General features: G+C 39.9%; 2 protein-coding genes across 3 annotated transcripts; one reads left to right on the forward strand and one right to left on the reverse strand.

The window, feature by feature from the left end:
- Nucleotides 1-794: 794 nt before the first annotated feature.
- LOC116304416 (uncharacterized) lies at nucleotides 795-7,806 on the reverse strand. The gene is made up of 11 exons (XM_031714159.2): nucleotides 7,438-7,806; nucleotides 6,102-6,225; nucleotides 5,450-5,578; nucleotides 5,126-5,235; nucleotides 4,899-5,038; nucleotides 4,376-4,541; nucleotides 3,907-4,240; nucleotides 2,912-3,271; nucleotides 2,406-2,619; nucleotides 1,789-2,030; nucleotides 795-1,682 (listed from the first exon to the last, which is right to left on the reverse strand). Exons 1-11 carry the CDS (start codon nucleotides 7,662-7,664, stop codon nucleotides 1,527-1,529), a joined length of 2,202 nt encoding a protein of 733 aa, XP_031570019.2. The 5' UTR covers nucleotides 7,665-7,806; the 3' UTR covers nucleotides 795-1,526.
- A 1,107-nt stretch (nucleotides 7,807-8,913) lies between these two features.
- On the forward strand, nucleotides 8,914-20,878 carry LOC116304415 (uncharacterized). 2 transcript variants are annotated; one of them, XM_031714157.2, is made up of 11 exons: nucleotides 8,914-9,040; nucleotides 10,910-12,039; nucleotides 12,830-12,950; nucleotides 13,434-13,753; nucleotides 14,076-14,198; nucleotides 14,719-14,838; nucleotides 15,372-15,515; nucleotides 15,911-16,067; nucleotides 16,527-16,735; nucleotides 17,490-18,406; nucleotides 18,986-20,878. In XM_031714157.2, the coding sequence occupies exons 2-11, from the start codon at nucleotides 11,013-11,015 to the stop codon at nucleotides 20,021-20,023; spliced, it is 4,176 nt and encodes a 1,391-aa protein (XP_031570017.2). In that variant the 5' UTR covers nucleotides 8,914-9,040; nucleotides 10,910-11,012; the 3' UTR covers nucleotides 20,024-20,878. The 2 variants fall into 2 exon arrangements, with proteins under 2 accessions (XP_031570017.2, XP_031570018.2); XM_031714158.2 differs by lacking the exon at nucleotides 8,914-9,040 and adding an exon at nucleotides 10,545-10,566.
- Nucleotides 20,879-21,167: the final 289 nt, after the last annotated feature.

Raw genomic sequence — 21,167 nt, forward strand, 5'->3', positions numbered from 1 at the left:
TTAAGGCGCGATTTAAACACGGAGCAATTTTCTTTGTAATTTGTTGCGACACAAGTTGCATGAACCAATCGCAACTTGTAACCTACAGCGAAAAAACGTTGCGAGGTAAGTTGCACCGATCGTCGCCAAGAACAGTACCTAGGTTTCGTTTCTAAATTCTACTTTTGGTAATGATTGAATCTCCGTGGCACTCTTGCAACTTGTGTCGCAACGCTATTGTGAGACAAAATACTGAGAAAATTAAATGATCAGTGTAATCGCGCCATAGTTTCACGTAGACTCTCCCACAGTTTCTCGCTCGGCTGTTCTGCCGTTTCTCGCCGTGCTTTGAGAACCAAAACTGACTCGTCCACAGTCTCTCTCATTTTCGCCGACAATGGAACGAGAGAGACTGAGGACGAGTATTTTGGTTCACCAAGTTTTCGGGACCCATAAGTCCTTTCGGTCATTGTACCGTTACAGTCTCTAAGCGTGGAGACGGAACGGCCGAGCGAGAAACTGTGGAAGAGTCTATAATTTCACGAGCAGTATAAAACATTCCGTTTCTCACCAAGAATAATTCACAAAGCTAGTTTGCACGTTAACCAGTAATAACATCACTGCCACTAAATGACCGTGTCTCGACCTCGTACACGCAGCCGCATTAAGGGACTCTTTTGACGATGCGGCAGCCATCTTGAATCACAAGGCATTGTGGGTGATCCAGGGTGCCCCCTGAGCGACCCATAATGCCTTGCGATTCTACGCGCGAAATTATAGTACGCTGTAATTCCGGGAAACTAAAATTCTTCAACGTTTGTGTGTTCATTTTATTTCAAAATGTCAAAAGCAAATGTATATTTTTTAAGAAGTTGTCGGTCCGGCGGAGATCTCGTATCTGAACTCCGAGACCGAGTAATACGCTGCAAATTGTAATGATATGAACACAGCGGAACAATTTATTTTTCTTTAAGATTGGAATACGATGCATGATTTTTGAGTTAGGAATGGGATTTTTCGTATTTTAGCCAGAAATCATAAAAGCACAAAAATTCCGTATAGTCTCAGATCGCCCATGCATCTGAGATCTCCGAAATATAAATAGGTGTATATAGCTCAAATAGTTACAGTGGAAAATTCTGATTATACATTACCGCCATTTGTATTGCTACTCGGCCACCCCAGACAAAAAATCGCGACGTGCATTTAGCAATAGACTGCCGTCAATCAAACACGTTGACATCATTTACACGCGTGTGTGATTCAAGAGGCGCCAAAACTTGTCGATTGTTTACAAGTATTATGAGCCACACTCGCCGGGCCTACCGGGCCGATCCAAACACGTGTAAATGACGTCAACGTGTTTGATTGACGGCAGTCTATTGCAAAGTTTTTGTCTGGGGTGGCCGCGTAACAATGCAAATGGTGGTAATAGTGTTTTGGCTGCTGAAGATGTCATAAAACTCATACATTTGGATTTAGATCAAATTATGCATTAAAATAAATCAATTAAAATAAATCAATCAAGGGGATTATTCTGTGATTGGCTACATCGCTTCTGTATTAAGATGAAAGATATTTCCGTTGGATGTCTTTGTTGGTGTCCGACGTGTCAGACAGTACCATAAGATGACGTTGACGACTAGTGCCAGCACAGCGCAGACAACAGCACAGCACGTGATTAGGATGTAAATCCACGTGTCCTACGAACGAGAAAAAAATGATATTTAGTATTTGTGATACCTCAAGGCGGACACGTACTGATCTCTGGGAACTTGCCTTGCTTTTCCGGCAAGAAACGTTATTTACCTGACATGCTTGTTTGTCTTTCTTATCAGGGTCTTCAAACGCTTGTACACGCGAACACTCGTCGTCCAAACACTTCTTGTTTTTCTCCAACATTGAACGAAAACTAGTTTGGTCCAAGTCAAATTTTTGACAGGTAGGAAATCCGGTTGGAGCTGGTGGTTGATGTACAAACGATTCGTTGAACATTAAGGCCATGCCTTCGGCTTGGTGATTGCCCACGTGACAATGGACAAACCAGTAACCTAGGTAACGATAAGTTTCTACTTGAGTTGTTTTTACACATACATGAATTTTCACTTGTTTCATTAGGTGCGCATGCGCCTGAGTATGGCTTGTCACGTGACTTGCCATTCTTTTGAGCCTGCGAGAGATATCTTTGAAATGAAATATCCACTTGAGTCAGTCATTTAGTTAAAGAAATGTTTTAAAATCCAGGCTTTTTGAATGGTTGGTTATTATAATTATCTCGCAATTTGATTTGTTAGAGTGATCATATTGCCCGCATTTTAGTCGCGTTTTGATTGATCCAGAGTTGACAGAAAGCCATTTGAGGGTCAAGCACACGTTACCTCACCACGCATAGCTAATCTCTTATAAGATATGTTTCATTTTTTCACCTGGGTTATCACTGACGAACCTCACCACCACGTATCCATACGATGGAACCATAACGGTATCTTTCAGAGGAGGGTTGTCAAAGTTCAAGTCTTTTGGGTGCCCCGCTGACCAGTGACGTTTAGTGCAAAATTCATTTTCGCAGACGATGTCAGGATTGTCGCGTAGTATTTCGCCTGAAGTTTGGTTCTGGACTGGGTAACCTATCTTGAGAATCTGCAGTAATTGTAAATAGTAATTTTTAAATTGTTGAAAATATTTTGACACGATTAAATTAAGGCAACCATCAGATCACGTGATCGATTTCCGCCACGTTGCACAATAAATTTTGGTGATTAGTCTGAAAGCAGTATCTGTCATTTCCCTTGGTGACAATTTGCTTTGGTTAATTTGGCCGAGCGAGGATTAGTTACTAGTCAGAACTCAAGTTGGAAGCCACACTTGTAGTTGATGATCACGTGATCTGTCACTAGACTACCACAGGGAAACCAACCACTAATGTTTTTACCTGGAAGCTATGTCCATGTATATGTACCGGGTGACCCAGTTTGGCGCCTTTGTATGCCATAAGAACAACTTGAATGGTTTTCTTTGGTGGCAGTTCTACCACGTGGGAACACCAGCATACTTTCTCGTCGCACTCACGTGCACAATTCGTGAGACCCCACGTGGATGGACTTTGGAAGAGCGGAGCACGTGGGGTGATCATTCGTCTGTTATTTACCGCGGAGCCCATCGGGAAGCCAAAGTTGAGGAAAACCTCGTGAACGTCGTCATCTTTTGTATTGGGTAGTTTTTCCGGTTCGTAGAAAGAGGTGTCGAGGGAGAGATTTGATACAGGAATACAAATACGATTAGGGTACCACAGCTACAAACAAACAAACAAAAACAAATACAACACATCAGTATTCTTGTAGCTCTATCGCAGGCTCAATAGTGGTCAGCAAGCCGCTAGCATAAAACATTTTCGCATGCATGCATCTAAGCACGAACGTTTTCTCCAAATAAAAAAACATTTTCGTTCCTTCACTTTTAAAAAATCACTTAAAAATTTTAGATACTCTCTAAACAACAGGCAAGTTTGAAAACCACATTTTAAGCCAATCTCGTTTCGATTCAATCTCGTTTCGATTCAATCTCGTACCCAGAGCCCTCATTTCTTACTGCGCATGCTCGACGAAATAATTGGGCTCTGGAAAACTCCAATATTTCCTGTGCTGTGATTGGTTCTCGAGAACAAAGGAAGATACCGGAAGTAAAAATTACAGTACTAGGGAAAATAAACAAGATGGCGTCTCGAATTAAGTACACCAAAAAAGCCTGTAGGGCCGGAAACGTAGGCTCCGGAAAAAGATTAATGCGCAGTGCATGTGCAGTAAGCAACTAACGACTCTGAGAACGAGATAAAACAGTTTTGGACTAATTTGATGCGAAATTCGGGTTTTCACTATTGTCGATCATCAATGGTATGGAAAGTTAACTCAAAATTCATATATAAATTACCTTACTGTAGATGTCCCACGGACAGTTCAGTACCCTACACGGATTATCTGCCGTACAATTTCGTTCCTCGGTCGTTGGATCATCGTTGCTTTCCGCTCCCTCGTACTGTAAGATAGCAAGCGCATCCCAGACCTCTCCATCAGGAGCTGAACCTAGTACCGTTGTAGTCCTCATATTCACACCTTTTATCCAGTAACGGCCAGGATTCTGATTGGCTGTGAATTCGAAATTGTAGGACTCGCCCGGGAAAACGATGCCTGAGTCGATTTGTACGGGTTTGACGCGGTGACCGTCGCTCTCTACTACCGTTAGCTGGTGTTGATGTATAAAGAACCTAGGAAAAAAATTCAGAGGAAGACTGGTAACGAACCAGGAAAGTAAGGGAGTCTGTGACCAAATTTCTTCCTCTTCTTCGTACCGCTCTAGTCCTACAGTTCTCTGTACATAACTTCCTTTGGCTAATACTCACCTGTATGGGTAGGCGAGTCCAGTATTGATCATGTGAATGACGTATTTCTTGCCCAGCTTGACTGTAAAAATGCTTAAAGGAGCCTTGTTACCGTGGCGGCCCTTTCCATTAACCAACCCTGACCAGTAGTGGATTGGTCCTTCTAGTGTCCCATCGAACATGTAACCTAGCAACGAAAAGAAAATCATCCAATGTTATCGATACCCTATAAAAAACCTTGGCAGGACACGGCTACCTTAAGGCCGGTTTAGACCGTACGATTTTCGCCTACAACGATCGTATACAACACGCTCGCGTCTGTCGTAGGCGAGTTGTAGGCTTGATTTACACGCTACGACTCGAGTTGTAGGATGGTGCGAGCGTGTTGCCGATGCGATAGTTGTAGGCGAAAATCGTACCGTCTAAACCGGCCTTTACAGATCGAACCCTGAAACAACCTCAGGGCTTAAGTCAGGTCACGACTAACAACTAACTCACTAATTGAATCAAAATTTATGAAAATGAGAATAAATGAAATCTTTACTTCTCTTCTGATCAGCATAGAACATGTCGCCATATCCTTTTCGTGTTATTCTCAACGGACTAGAAATTTCTATCTCCGTAGAGTGCTTCAGGAACCAATCAGAAAACATCATGACGAAATATGGTACACTAGGAATGGATCTGTAAAACATTTAAAGAACACGACACCTCATTGGTTCAAATTCACACAAAAATTCTGATTTCTTCGGTGCTTTCTTAAAAGGTTACCGGTGTATAATGAGAGCGCCAAACAGTCCATCAGCTTTCTGCATCTCGAAGTGTGAATGGTACCAGTGGGTGCCAGGTGGATCGGCTATGAACCTGTATTGGAAACTTTGCTGGAAAAGATACAACGAATAGAAATAAAAACAGTGAATGCATCTTGGTATTACGTCATTGTTTGACTCATCCCCAGGCTCTCAGTTTCGGCCTTTTTTCTCTGGGATTCCTGTGGAAGATTCAGAAGAAGGAACCTAGAGAGAGCGAAGTTAGTATAGACAAATAGTTAGTCCACCAAGAGAATACTGAAGAGAAGTCTTTCATTTTACTGACCATTGTCTGGACAGGACACTGAGAAACGAAGGGAACGCCATCCATCCAGGGATTCTGTCTCATGTGAATTCCATGCCAGTGTATAGACAGCCCTTCTTTTAGTAACTCGTTCACTACCGTCACTACGACCTGCAGAGAAATTCAAAACGTAATAAAGCAGGTGCATGTTGCGTCATAGGCGCCATCTTGGTTGACGATAACAAAGCATTTCTCATTAGCTTCTTCTTTATCAACCAACATGGAGGTTGTTTCATTGTTATTCATATCTAAAGGGATTTTGAGTCACATGGTTGCACACGCTATATAGATATCTTTACTTTACGCGTACTTTTACCCATTTCAGATCAAGTGCCTTTTCCCCTGGCAAAGAAAGAAGTATCATTCAAGAGAATGGCACGTGGTCTGAAATGGGAAAACGCTACTTCCAAAGGTAAAGAAAGAATTGATACTCGAGAAAATAAAATGTGGTCTGAAATGGGGAAACATTACTCTCCAAGATAAAAAAAGATAATACTCAAGAGAATGAAATATGGTCTGACTGAAACTGGAAAAACAATTGCGTACATTCAAAGATAAGTGGCTCATCATAAATTACTAAACAATGTAAGAGAAAATATCAGCATTTGAGTGAACACTGGTTGCGTGTCCTCACCTCAGCTCCTTCCATCACTTCTATAGTAGGACCTGGAAACTGGTCATTGATAGTAATGATAGTCCTGTTGTATCCATCTACGGTATGGACTTTATCTAGAGGGACACTGATGTTAGGGACTGACCTGAAAACATGGAAAAATAAATACACAATCTTGGGTTCTTGGTCAGCGGGCTGGCGCCGGCAAGAGTCTTACCAGGCGCTAACGACATGGAGGACTCTGGGTACGCGATTAAATAAATACTGTACCAAGATGATGGACACCAGTCTCTTCGCTTTTAGACTTGTCGAAGTAATAGCTTTATGTCGTTGCTCCTAACAATCTTGTACTTTTGACGGCAAAAGTTATGCACGTTTTTCTATTGGGGGAGGGGAGGGGAGGGGGAGGGAGGGGGAGGGCTTTAAAGGGAAGAGTCGTCAGTAAAAAATGAGATTTTTTAGAGGGTCAAACCTTCTTATATTTGAGGAAAGCTGTTTCCTTGTTATCTTAATAGGAGGGTTATGAATATCTTACTGAGTGAAAGGGAGAGGGTTACAGCCATTTTAAAATAGTTTACCGCGAATATCCCAGCCCTTCCTAAACGAAAAAACGTGACCCCCCCCCCCCCTCCCCCAACAAAAAACGTATGCCTATCCTAAACTAGCTGCGTAGCGGCTCTCAGGAGGGAGGAGGGTTGGGGCGAGGGGACGGGGCTATTCCTAAACTTTCTCGTTTCTTAGTAGTAACTGTTGAATGACATTAACAGGCCGCAATGCTACATTAGTCATGTGTATAATCGAATCCTTAAATTAACATATCGTCATATAACAACATGATTGACTTTACAATAACATTTAAGTCCTTATTCCGAAAAGGCTAAAACAGATACGAAACGTGAGAGGTCATAAGTAAAAGGTTATCTTTACGAGCAAGAATGTTATATAAATTTATATAACAATCTCGTTTTTACCAAGATAAAAGCACCCGCATAGGCGATCTAAAACCCTAACGGAGGGCAGAAAATACCTCTTCAACCAGGGTAGTTAAAAATGCGTTTCTTTGCTTGAAAAGCGTGGTTTTCTCAGGTCGTACTTAACTTTAAAGCCATAAAGTCGATTCAACTTTAATGAAAAATCACATAGTTAGGCGTTTTGATGAGAATTAGCACGAATAGATGTACAATCGTAATATCTTCATAAGTACAAAAGGATCATAAAAATATCACAAATTAATTAAGTTATAAGTTATACACTAATAGAGGTCGAGTTTTTTTCTATATTTTTTTCGGTATTGGTCGAGTATTGCACAATAAACTTGACAAATTTAATACGAGTCACAGTACAGATAGTATTTTACCTGTGAAAACCGTCAGGAGTTTCTTGAAGTCTGAGAGCCCCATCTTGATGAACTTTGACCAAATAAGCATGATCTATGTCGGGTCTATACATCATACTACGCGTTTCTCGTACCATGAACTCGTACTCACATACTTGTTTAGTGCACACCTCTGCCCACCCACCACAAATCAAACACGCAATAAAAAATAGCCGGAAAAAACTCCCTGATTTTTCGACAATCTTCATGTTGACTGCTATAAAATGCTCTAGTGCTGTAGTATTGTCACGGTCGAATAGTCATGATAAGTACCATGCGGCCGAAGTTTGTTATGTAAACGTTTGGCGGTGTAGATTACGTGCACGCTATGCGACTATCACGTTTTAATACGAAGATTACCAAGACGCTGCAGATACATACGTACATACATAAACTTTATTTAACCTCGAATTTCAGAGTAGCTTACAAAGCTAATATCTTGCACGGCCCCTAAGGACGCATGCAAAGGAGGCTGCTGATAACATCGTATGTAATTTCTGACATTATTATTATTATTATTATTATTATTATTGTTGTTGTTGTTGTTGTTATTATTATTATTATTATTATTATTATTATTATTACTATTATGTGTTGCAGGAATTTATGTTGCACGATATTTATTTTGTTGTAATATAACCCCTGCACGTGTTTGCTCGATATTTCTTTACCGAAAGGAGAGGTTGCGCGATATCTTTTTGGTAGGTGATGTGTTTGCTCGATATTTTTTGGGGGTATCTACGCACCCCCTCCCCTCCCCCCTTAATTATCTAATGGTCCGTGGGCCGGCTTAGCCTCAGTTTCAGTGCAATCCCAGTTACCACACATCTATAGTCAAAAATTTATCCATAAGGTTTTGTTATAAAAGAAAGATGAAAGACATTTTCTCACAAAATCCCCTCTTTATGGTAATTTAAAGACGCGCTTAATCTTGACAAAACTAATGGATGACCAAAACTGTTCAATGTACTATACTATGTACTATGTATTCGCCACTGTTTCTTACTCAAGTAACAGTAGAAAAAATAGAGTCATGGTCGTAACAAAGCGGTGAAATTCTGTCGCTGCGAGACTTTACCACTGATTTCCCGATGATGTAGTTGTAAAAATATTATTGTTATTATTACCAAAATGATATTATATTTAATGATAGCGTTTGTGCACTTCCCCTGGGATGGTCCTATCAACACCGTACCCTTACCGCCCCGTTTTTCCCAAGAGGGTAGGGCACAGGAAACATTGGGGGGGGGGGGGGGGCGCACTAAAATTCCTCTCCCATACCCTCTGAAACTATCTTTCACACTCCCGCGCCTCCATAAAAATACTCTAGTAAAACATAAAAAGATAGCTGAATATTCTAATTTAAAAACTTGAAGTGAAAGAATATTGGAGTTGTTGTTTCTGATGAAGAATATTTCCCAGGTTCAAACCGGAAATAGATCGTGTTTCAAATCGTGTTAGTACTCAGACTCCTGTTATCTGCCCTACATGATCAGAAGACAGTTTCACAACAACTCAATATAGCTTGTCTTTCAATCAACTTTTTATCCCTTTTTTGCTTCATTTATAACCATATCTCCTACAGGTAAGAATATTTAGCTATTAAACAACGTTTCTATCGTTCCTTCATTCGTTATAACGGTTTTTTAATTAAATTATTAAGCAGTTTCTTGAGGTATATTAAATCCACTTCGCACCTCCCTTCATCGAGTATTTCAGCGCTTCGTGTCACGAACGTTCAGCGCCGAAAACGTCAAGCTACAGCTATATGCCAATAAGACAATAAACCTACATTATCCTTCAATTCCATAGTAGGATTAGAGTTTTCTTTTGTTCGGAATTATTACTTCGTATAGTGAAGTTTTGAGCATTTCCGGTCATGATTTCACGCTGTAATATATACGTCCAGGAAGGTTTGTTAATAATATGAAATTTTTTAAGCTACTTCTCTTCTTTTCCATCTGCTAAAGTACTTTAAAATCCTATTAATATATGAACCAAGATCTTGGTAATTCCGTTCCAACTTGTCGTATTAAGAGTCTAGTTCATTAAGAAGTATCCTTGAATAATTAGAGCTGCAAACTTCAAAAATTCATGTAATGTTGTTTATATTCCTAAAGAAATACAAACACTGCTCGTTGACTTTGTTCACAAAGCATTTGTCGTCTGACTGCAAATCTTTTTGTAAATACAGATTTCTTTGTACTGAAAATCGGTGTAGACTGGTTTATTATAACTTAGAGTAGTCACTACTTTATAAGAATGTCATCCATCCCGAAAATTCATCTCTAAACTTAAACTTGTTTAGACACGCTTTTGAAACAATTATTTCGATATTTTACAAAATTGTACACTTCCTGCTTTCTTAAAATCTATCTCTGGTTTATGATTCCTAGCTACGAGAAATATTGTTTCCTCTCTAACAAAGTATCAACTTTATCATAAATATTACCTGCATACATAATTTAATTTCATAATATAGTTTTTTTTAAATATTAAATTTCGAACATTGATAAAGGTATATATATATATAGTAAGGCCTTTTAATGTCAAACATTTTATTACTCTAAGAATTTGAAAATATTTACTTAAAAATAATATTATATTCGCTTTCAAATTTGATAATTTATAATTAGCTTTTCTTAATTTTTATATTTTTGTATCTGATGTTATTAATGTTTATATGTATGCACATGAATGTTATTGTGAAAGATATTCGCATGAGTTGGAGACATTTTGGGGTTTCTATTGTCTTTTAGGGAATGGTCCAATCATGACATCACATGTAGATATGGCTATGATAAGACATAGATGACTTGCTATCTAGATGCTGTGAATTTTGAATTGGTATCATTGTTGTGACCCACTCATGAAAATCACTATTTCAATGCATATTCATTAATTTTGGTTTAGTTGTGAACCAGATAGCATTAATTTTATTGAACTCTGAAATAACCTCTGTACTGATCTAACTGAGCTAGGAATGGAAAACTCGCAGATTAAACCTTGAAACAACCTCTGGGCTGTCCTAAGTCACAGGCACGGCTAAAAAATATACAGATCTAACTCTGAAACAAACTCTGGGCTGTTATCAGCGGTTATCAAACCTCTGTAGGAACTGCCTCTGGGCTATGTTTTTAATATATTTTTATTTATTGACTAGATATATTTTATGATGGTATTGGATGCATAAACCATAACTAAATCATTTATTTACAGATACACAGATATTTCAAGAATTAATGACATGATATGACTTTATTATAAACACCTTTTCTTTGCATTTGTTTCAATAACAAATTCATTCTTGTTGTTAATTGATTATTTCTACATTTGTTCCTTTTTACTAAATGAGATTTTGAAAGAGAAAAATCCTTGATTTTTATTGTTAATGCTATCCATATTTTGTCTTTGTGCACTAACATTCTTTCTTTTGTTAATTTTGCTCTTAAAGTGTGGACTTAAAGGATCCATTACAGCAACATTCAACTATTGAAGAAAGAATACTAGAATGAGAGGATACTGATCTTTGTTACATCCTTATTATCTCATAAACAATGGAGGAAGCTGCAACCAATGAAATACAAGAAGTAGATCTTCCAAGTGGTGTCAAATTGCCGCAAAGTTCTACAGAAGACAAAAATATAAATAAGGAAGAAGAAAATAGCGATGATAAAGGTGATCAGGCAGTTACATCACCTGTTGCAAAGGCAGAAGGAAATGAACCACAAGAATCTGTACAAAATTCTGTCGATAATGTTGAATCTGTCAATCAATTAGGCAACCCAAGTATGAACATAACAGTAGCATCCGATGAAACAAATAAAGGAGCAATTGATCAGGAAAAAGAAAAATCTCAGTCAATAAATATTGATAATCAGGATATATCGCTGACTGCAGCAGGTGTTACGCTGAATGATAGTAATGTACCGCAAATGGAGAATACAGTAGAAACCTGTACCAATGTAGATCTTGTAGAAAAGGACCATGATGGAAAGGTCGATACTGGCAAACAACTTGACAAGAAAGATGATGTTGAGACTGTAGTCCCATCAGAAGAAGTAGAAGGGGTTGCACCAACTGAGGCATCAACACAAGTTGTTGATAAAGAGTCTCCTGAAAAAGATGATAGTAAGACTGAAGTATCTTCAGAGAAAGCAGAAGGGGTTTCAACAAGTGAGAGTCCACCTTCAGCACAAGTAATCGATAAAGAGACTGCTGAAGGTGACAGTGGAGTGCCGTCACAGGGGATGACAGAAGTTGCGAGCACTGAGAGTAAAACTTCAGGGATAGATGATAAAGAATCTCCAGAAGGAGATGTTGGGAGGACTGAGATACCTTCTGACAGCAAAGAAACTAAAAATCCCGAAACTCAGCCATTGGCACAACTGATTGATAAAGAGGCTACCAAAGAGGAAGGAAATGAAACTAGAACCACTCCAGAGGTACAACCCCCTGTTGATCAACCAGAAATGCAGAACAAGGAGGAGGAAAGTCCTGTGTTGGCAGAGGCAAGTGAAGTTGCAAAAACTAAACCAGAGACTACTGTTGATGAAGCTGGTGGTGAGGAAAAACAACCTGGAGGTAAATGTAGGGGACTAAAATAAAATGGATAAAAGAAATAAAAAATAAATCTTCCTAGATTGTTTTAAGAGGGAAGCACGTAATAACCAGAGGTGAACAAACCTTGGGCCCTCGTCCATAGTTGTGGGTAGGCTCCCTGGAATCAAGCCATCATGTGGGTAGAGCTTATTTTGGAACCTTCTTTCCTATGTACCTTAGGTCCTTCTTTCCTATGTACCTTAGGTCCTTCTTTCCTATGTACCTTAGGTCCTTCTTTCCTATGTACCTTAGGTCCTTCTTTCCTATGTACCTTAGGTCCTTCTTTCCTATGTACCTTACAGCTGTAGGTCCTTCTTTTCTCTGTACCTTAGGTCCTTCTTTCCTATGTACCTTAGGTCCTTCTTTCCTATGTACCTTACAGCTGTAGGTCCTTCTTTCCTATGTACCTTAGGTCCTTCTTTCCTATGTACCTTAGGCCCTTCTTTCCTATGTACCTTAGGTCCTTCTTTCCTATGTACCTTAGGTCCTTCTTTCCTATGTACCTTAAGCCCTTCTTTCCTATGTACCTTAAGTCCTTTTCCTATGTACCTTAGGTTTTATCCCCAGATTTTCCAGTTTCCCTGACTCTTCATAATCAATTGGGATTTAGCATGTTTGGTTTTGAAGAGGACTTAGAAGAATTAGAGAACCCAAATAATCCATTAGATAAGCCTAGGGGTGAGAGTGCATTAGCACTACCACTGCATGACCCTTGATTCCAAATCTGTTGCATCATAAGAAAAATTACGACTGTTTTATTTTCATACGACAGAAGTATCTTCAACTCGCACTACATGGTACGCTGACGAAGAAGAAAACCAACAACAAGCAACCGAAGGATACTCTACCACAGTAGTAGGAGGAGTAGTGATGCGCAAATCTCTACCATCGACGTAAGGACATCAACATAATTTTAATAACAAAATCCTTGGATATTTTATTAAATAAATTGCGTGCTACATTACAACCCACTTACAGAGCTTCTTGTTCAATCATGTGCAAAAAAAATGTGCAATTTGCAGTCACTTCAAAGTAGGTTTTGGTGGGCATCAAACAAGGCATCCCCATAAGGGGCCTTTGAAAGGTCCATGTTTTTCAACAATGTATGAAAATACTTTGATTGACATCCACCAAAACTTTATTTTGTTGCAATAGAAAATTGTACGGTTTTTGTGTGTGCATCATTGAAAAGTGCCGTAAAAAGAGAGTCTGATAGAATATTTGCCTTTCACCACAATAAGTAGCTGGTGCAATTCATGGGGATGCCACATGCATTTGTTTAGCATGTTCTACCTCTTGCCACAAGGTTTTACAATGCCCATCTTAGGAATCCCATCTCAGGAATCCCATCTCAGACTTCATTTCTTTGCCTGCAGATCTAGTGACCCCAAAAAACCTGCAAAGGGGCCGTCAACTGGCTCAGTGTTCAAAAGAATGTCTTTTGGATCAATATTTGGTAAAAGAAGGTCTACAAAAAAGAAACCTGATATGGCTCAACAGGCTGTAACAGAAACCCCAGTGCATGATGGGACTGATGGGGCACAGGAGACGAAGCCTAATGATTCTGACAAAGAGGAAAGTAGTACACCAGTAGAAACTACAGCCGAGGAAGTTACCCAAGCAGCTGGGGGACTCAGTGAGGCAACAACAGCTGAGAAATCACCAGACAATGGGCCTGAAGAGACTGGAAAGAAAGGTAAGTGTTTCTAAGGTGGTTTGTGTCTATGATACTGTAAGATGTACTTAACAGTTGCTGCTGCTGCTAAAGTACTGTCTCTTACTACTGTGTAGTTCATGCCTAGGGTTGGGGGTTCGATTCCTGAATGAACTGTAATAATGTGAGTTGAGTCTGTTCTCAAGTTTTTCTCCCTCATGTATGTCGTAAATAGTGAATGTAGGGGTAATGTGTGTGGACCCAGCTCACGGAAGGACCCCTTACATGGTGTGATAGTTAGTGTATTAGTAATTATAAGGTTATTTTGGTACTATTTATGAATCGTCGTTTATTTTTGGAGCAGTAGAAGAAGAGAAGGACATTGCCGAAGGAGCCATAGTACCACTAGAAGAGGGTGTTGTAGAGGATGATGAGAAAACAACCAAGATGGTGGATGAGGCTTCTGAACAGGATGAGCGGAAAGATGGTGAGGTTCATTGATTGTCCTTGATATGTGATGTCATGTTCATGGGGAAACATAAAAGCATTTTCACATGTATGAGAGGCTAGTCTGTTGCTAGTCAGTCCAGAACAATAGATATTTAAATTGGCTGCCATATTTTGATTCAGTGTATATACAATTTTTTTTTCTTATACGTTTTTTTATTTTGTCTTATTCTTTCTCAGCACCTCATTGTAATTGGCAGAAATCAAATCATGAAATCATTACTATCATTGTTGTTATCACCATTAACATTAGCAGCAGTGACATTGATTTGGGTGTTGCCACATCAATCCTGCTCATGGTAATACCCATGAGGCAATCCAAGCGAGGCCACACCCTGTTGATATACACACTATACCTCTTTTTGTTTTAGATGTTGAATCACCCCTTGATGAAGACTCTTTACTAAGAGAGCGCATAGCCACTCATGATAATACACATGAGGCAATCCAAACGAGGTCACACCCTGTTGATATACACACTATACCTCTTTTTGTTTTAGATGTTGAATCACCCCTTGATGAAGACTCTTTACTAAGAGAGCGCATAGCCAAACGAGAGTCTACTACTTCTTCTCACAGCCCTTCAAAACACATGCAGATGAGAATGAGCTATGCCGAGGGTATGTACCTGCCTGTTTTACCTTAAGAACCAGTTCCAGTTTTGATAAGACTAAGGCCCCGTCCACTCTATGCCGGTTAAATTTGAATCTGCAACTTTCACACCGAAACCGAAAAAAAAGTTTTCCGTCCACACAAAAACGGATAAAATGTTTTGCGTCCACACTAGTCTGATCAGAGGCGGCAAAAACGCTTCATTGCACATCTGAGCATGTGCATCGAAGCTTAAATTGAGCCCGCGGTGAATTTTTAGCCTTCCCGCTATGTTCCCATTACAATCATGACGTCATCGTATTCGAAAAAATTCGGATTCGAAATGTTCTCCGTCCACACTAATACGGTTAGCCGGCGTTTTCAAATTGTTCCACTCTGGAGACCGTATTCGAAAAAAATCGTTTTCGGTGAAGAATTGTTCCGGATTCGCCCCGGACTAGTGTGGACGGTAGGCCTAACCGAATAAATAAAAATTCGGATTCAAATTTATCCGGCATAGTGTGGACGGGGCCTAAGAGTATTTTTCGTGTTGTTATTGCAGGTACTAAGGAAGTAGAGGTGATAGGTACTCGTGAAGCACCGTCCCAAAACAAGCAGGATAAAAAGAACACATCTAAAGACAACAACAGACTGTCATGTCGTGAACTTGGTGAAGTGGACCATGAAGGCTGGCTGACTAAGAGAGGTATGATACCTAACCCCATCCAGAGAAAGAGGTGCGATGGGAAGGAGGGAAAGTTATCACTACAAAGGAGGGTCATTCTTCATTGGCACCTTCGGTAATCACGGCCAATTTTATACACATCCTAGTCCTCAATATTTTCAAATGTAGGTCCCCACTTTCGAGGTTGCCCTGGAATGCTTCCGACTGTGACTGCTAATGCGCTCTTACCAATTTCATCAAAAATTACTGTGTTTGATGGTTTCACAGCCGCCATGTTGGATGAATTTAACAAACGATTCGTCATTAGCCATTTGTTGTATCATCCAACTTGGCCGCCGTGTCTTTTGTTATTTCATGCTCTTGGGAATGATTGAAAACTAGCAATATTAAAGAATTTACTCTGGTTGTTTGTTTAGGAGGGGGAGCAATATTTGCATCGTGGAAGAGAAAATGGGTTGTATTGAAAGAACAGCATGTGTATTACTACAAGACATCGTTTGATCCTGAGGCTGGAGGTGTGATAGGTGTAAAAGACCATACTATAACAGCTGCTCCTGAAATGAAGAAAAGATTGTAAGTTCCTTTTTTTCTTTCTTCCATTAGATTCCCTTACTCCCTCCCTTCCTTGCCTTCTTTTCTTTTTTTCTTCCTTCCTTTCTTCCTTCCTTCCATCCTTCCTTCCTTCCTTCCTTCCATCCATCCATCCATCCATCCATTCTTTCTTCCATCCCTTTCTCCGTTCTTTTCTTTCTTCTCACTTTCCTTCCTTTCTATTTTCCTATTTTCCTTTTCCCCTTCACGCTAATTTCTTAGTATCAATCAGCCTATTGAAGCTCAGAAATCTAATACCAGCCTTCACTGAGCGGCAAACACTGCCCTACCCCCTCCCCTCCCCCAGTGCGATATCATCCATGTACATTTCTATTGAAAACTTGCCATTCAGCTAATAAAATTACCACGAGACCTTAAATGACGTCTATTGATTGTATCATGTATAAAAATTTACCAGTTGCGCACCTATTTTTCTTCCAGCTGTTTCAAGATCGAGTCAGAAGATCCTAAAGCTGCTAAGATATACTTTGCAGCAGACAGCCAAGAAGACATGGATAAATGGATATCGGTGTTGGGTGCTTCTAGTCGAGGGGAGGTTATCGTCCGTAAGACACAAAACCAGCAATCTGGCGATACTACGATGAGAAAGAAAACAAACTCAATGGGTAAAAGAGCTGGATCAGTATTAGGTGAGAAACAACAGGTTTTGTATGACTTAAAAAATATCGTGTAAAAGTACCGTGACTGTGACGAATGTTTGTGTCTGAGCATTCTGATTGGACAAATACTGCAGTCACGGGCTATGATTGGTCCAATGAATGTTATTATTCCATGCCGTGACGAAACCTTGTGCCTTGCAGTTTCACAGTCATACAGTGTCTTAGTGCAGTTTTCGTATGACCGCGAAAAGCTCAGTGCCGTAAGCGTGACGTGCCGTGACCGTGATACTTTCTAGAATTTTAATTGGCTGATTTTTTTTCCACGCGCAATATGATTGGTCTAAAAGTGTCGTGATCTTGGCGTGACCGTGTCCGCGCCGTGTTTATGCCGTGTTCCGGGTATTTGATTGGATGGAGAGTAAATTCTCGTGCAATGTGATTTGTCTGGCATATCCCTTTCTGTGTCACGACCGTGTTCGTGCCGTGAACTTTTCACAGTCATACGAAAACTGCACTAATGTGACCGTGACGGCGTTATGATTGCGCCCTATGATTAGACATTATTCAGTACATGAATTACTTTTGTACCCTGACCGTGACGGAAGTGGGTCTTCTCTTATTTGAAGAACATGGAACTCGCGCTGATTGACTGGGTCAACGGTTGACTTGTCTTCTTAGATCTTTAGCAGTCATCCAACTCATCCTTTATAGAGAAGTATTTTATTTTACTTGCGCTTAAATCTCTCTTAATGTTCTCGCCTATTCTTTACTTGTTCTTCTTTAGGTATTGGTGGTTACTATAGCTACGATGGCGAACTGGAAAAGACCGACCAAAGAAGACGAGCGTCCTTTGGATCCTCGCCTAAAGAAGCCACCAAAAATATCAAACCTGTAGAAAACAAAGATCGTAGTGAATCTCCTACTGATAAAGCAACTCCTAGTGACATTCAAAGACTATTGACCCCCAAAGCAGAAGGTGATAGTGTTGATGGTCCTATTGCCTTGGAAACATCTACAACTGCCCCCTTACAGGAAGAGTCTTGTTCACCTGAAGTTTCGCCTATTGTTGCCTCGGCAGTCGAAAATCAAGAACAAAAACTATTAAACTTGGAGGCAGAAGTGAAAATATCTTCGAGTGAAACACCAAAGGAAGAATATTCGCCTGAAATTAAACCTCTTGAGAAAACCATGGCAACGCCCGAAACTAGCCAATCAGAAATCAAGGAAACCAAAACAATGGTAACGGCTAATGTCAGCCAATCAGAAACTAAAGAAACGAAAACAATGGCAACGGCTAATGTCAGCCAATCAGAAACTAAAGAAACAAAAACAATGGCAACGCCTAATGTCGGCCAATCAGAAATCAAAGAGTCATCGGAAGAACAAAAAGACACATGTGTTGCCACGCCCTCCCAACAACCTCCAAAACCCTCCAAACCAACTGAATCATCTAATACCACATGGTACTATGTCTTAGATGCTGATAACGGTGACTGGAATGATGTCGACGAATTAAAAGCTAAGGACTCAAAACGTGAAGCTGATGAGTTGTTATCACTTGTACGCACGATCAAGGATGCTAGACTATCTATAATTGGTACCCCTTTACCAGGCAATGAAGAAAGAGCGCGGGCCATGACTCATGTCAGTAAACAAAATGAGGAAGTCTTGAAGCTGAGAGAGATGAAAAGAGCATTGAAGGTGAGTGTTGGGGAATCAAGGTGGCATACCAGTGGTGCACTTGCCTCTCACTGCACTTTGTCATCTGAAACTTGAATTGATGGTTTTCACGGCGGCCATGTTGGAGGAACTTAACAAAAGAATTGTCAGTGAACTCTTTTGTTATATCCTCCAACATGGCCGACGTGTCTTTTGTCATTTAATTCTCTTGGGAATGGTTGAAAACCATCAATAATAAGGCGTACGCATAAAACCACAAAAAGAGCCCGCTACATGCATGCGCAAAATTTAATCCACTTATGACTGGTCACAAATGAGTTCACTCCCTTGTTTGCTCGTCATTCTGTGACGTACCTGGTGACGTCACTAATGACGTAACTGATGACGTACCTGGTGACTTGCTTGGTCACGTACCTAGTGACGTACATGGTGACGTACATTGTGACGTACCTAGTGACGTACATGATGACGTACATTGTGACGTACCTAGTGACGTACTTGGAGCTCGAATTGAAAACCTTTGTTAGCAGGGTATTCTAGGCTGTATTCTTTAACGAGTATTTTTACTAAAATACTTCGATTTTAATATTTTTTTATTAGGATAAACAAAGAGATTTAATGGCCATGGAAGAGTTGTTAACAAAGGATGTCAATAGGCAATCAATCCACGAATGGAAAACACGTTATTCATACCTGGCGCCTGAAGACACCACTGGTGAAAATGAAAGTATGGATAAGGACTCTAAGGATGAAAAAAATGAAATCAATGGTTTAGAAATACAGGGTGGAGAAGTAGATGTTGGGGTAGTCTCAGATGGTAAAGTAGAGGAAAATAAGGTAGACGACGGTGCTGATGTACACGAGGTTAAATCAGAAGAAACTGTAGAGGAGAAGACTTTTATGCCAGAACATGATGGAGACGTGCGGAATGGTGGAGAAGACCAAGGTGCTAAACTAGAAGACGGTGATAATGTACACGAAGTTAAATCAGAAGAAACTGTAGAGGAGAAGACTTTTATACCAGAACATGATGGAGACGTACGGAATGGTGGAGAATACCAAGGTGCTAAACCAGAAGACGGTGATAATGTACACGAAGTTAAATCAGAAGAAACTGTAGAGGAGAAGACTTTTATACCAGAACATGATGGAGACGTGCGGAATGGTGGAGAATACCAAGGTGCTAAACCAGAAGACGGTGAGGATGTCAAAAAAGGTGGAGATACTCAAGACGGCAAAGAAGACGATGGTGGAGAAACTCAAGATGAGAAATTAGAAGAGGTTGAGGACGTTCAAGAAGACAGGAATGGTAATGGGTCACCTAAAGATAATAAACTAGAAGTGAATGGAGACGCACCAATAAATGCGAATAATGATGCAAATGATATTAGGCTAGCCGAGGAGGAAGTTCACGAGAAGAAAAAACGGGACTCAGATGATGAAGCTGGAGAATCAGCGAAACAAGCCACACAAGAAGAAAGAACAGAAACAAACAATAATAGTGGAACTAAACAAGACAAGCTCACAGGACAATCAGAACCAGAGAAAAACGATGAGGAAAATGGGGATGAGAAATCTATCGACACCTCTGAAACATTGCCTGTGCAAGATCAAGACAGTATTGATACTCGATTTTAAAATACCGTCTAGTAATCTCAGACAATCGAATTTCTTACACTGACTTATTACTATTAATGAGTATTTGTATTTCATAAACATGACTGAATCTTTCATAACACACCTTGCTTGGTGTAATCATTTCCATTTATTTTTTTTCAAAACGGCTGAACTATTTTTCAAAATTCTGTAGTTACTAAAACAAAAGTAATTAGAGATAAGGGAAACATATTTCAAGTATAAGTTGCACTCATAGATATTTTTGGAGATATATTTTTGATAGGCATATTATAGACTTTTTTTAAGAATACGATAATCAAATTGATTTCCAGTATTTTCATTTCCGAGGCTCAAGACTTGACCAAACTTATCGCTACTCTCCAAGTAGAGGCTGCCTTCTTACCCTTAGCAAAACTACTGTCGGATAAGGGTTTTCCTTTCTTGAAAGGCAGACTTCGGTATGTGGAGTAAACGTGGATGTGGGGAAAAAAGACTTTTGCATAGCGTGCAAAAATGATCTGGCAATTGGTTATCCTGATCGAGTTGGCATGCATTCCTTTGTGGGACAGTTTTAAAAAATTAAATGGACACCATCTTGGAAATATGACCCCCAAAACTATCCCACAATGCACTGCAATGTCAATCGTTCCAGTCTTTTCCTCAACATCGGAATATCTAATTGAGGTATGCCTCGAGATCTCTTGTTCGACAGTTGTCATTAGCTTTTTCCATAATGCTTCGGAGGTACAGGTTTGGTTCTAGTCGTCACCTGGACAAGTCTTCCTCGGAAAGAAAATCATGGCTTGAGGTCATTTGAAGCATTTTTTAAAAATAAAAGTAAGAATAATCATGCAATTAAAAAATGCACTAAATTTATGGAGAGATTTCTGAAAAGAGTCTTACCTCTCAAATTGATGCCGAACAGGTCGAGCAAAGTTGTCACGCCATTTTCCAATGCGCGCGCTGCTGTACTTCTTGTAGCGGCCTGCCATTCTTAGGTGTTGAGAAATGTTGCGTTTCATGGACAAGATTTGTGTCACCTTGGTAAGTTTTCACTATTGATTTATTTTTTAAAATCATTTACGTACCAATAATCCACAGTTACATTTTGTGAAACAAACTAAGGCTGCGTTCATAATGTATGGGGGGGGGGGGGGCAGGTGAA

Source organism: Actinia tenebrosa, unplaced genomic scaffold (genome assembly GCF_029948245.1).
Source record: "Actinia tenebrosa isolate PJP-AT-01 unplaced genomic scaffold, QUT_ActTen_1.0 PGA_scaffold5__44_contigs__length_20552954, whole genome shotgun sequence".
NCBI lineage: Eukaryota > Metazoa > Cnidaria > Anthozoa > Actiniaria > Actiniidae > Actinia > Actinia tenebrosa.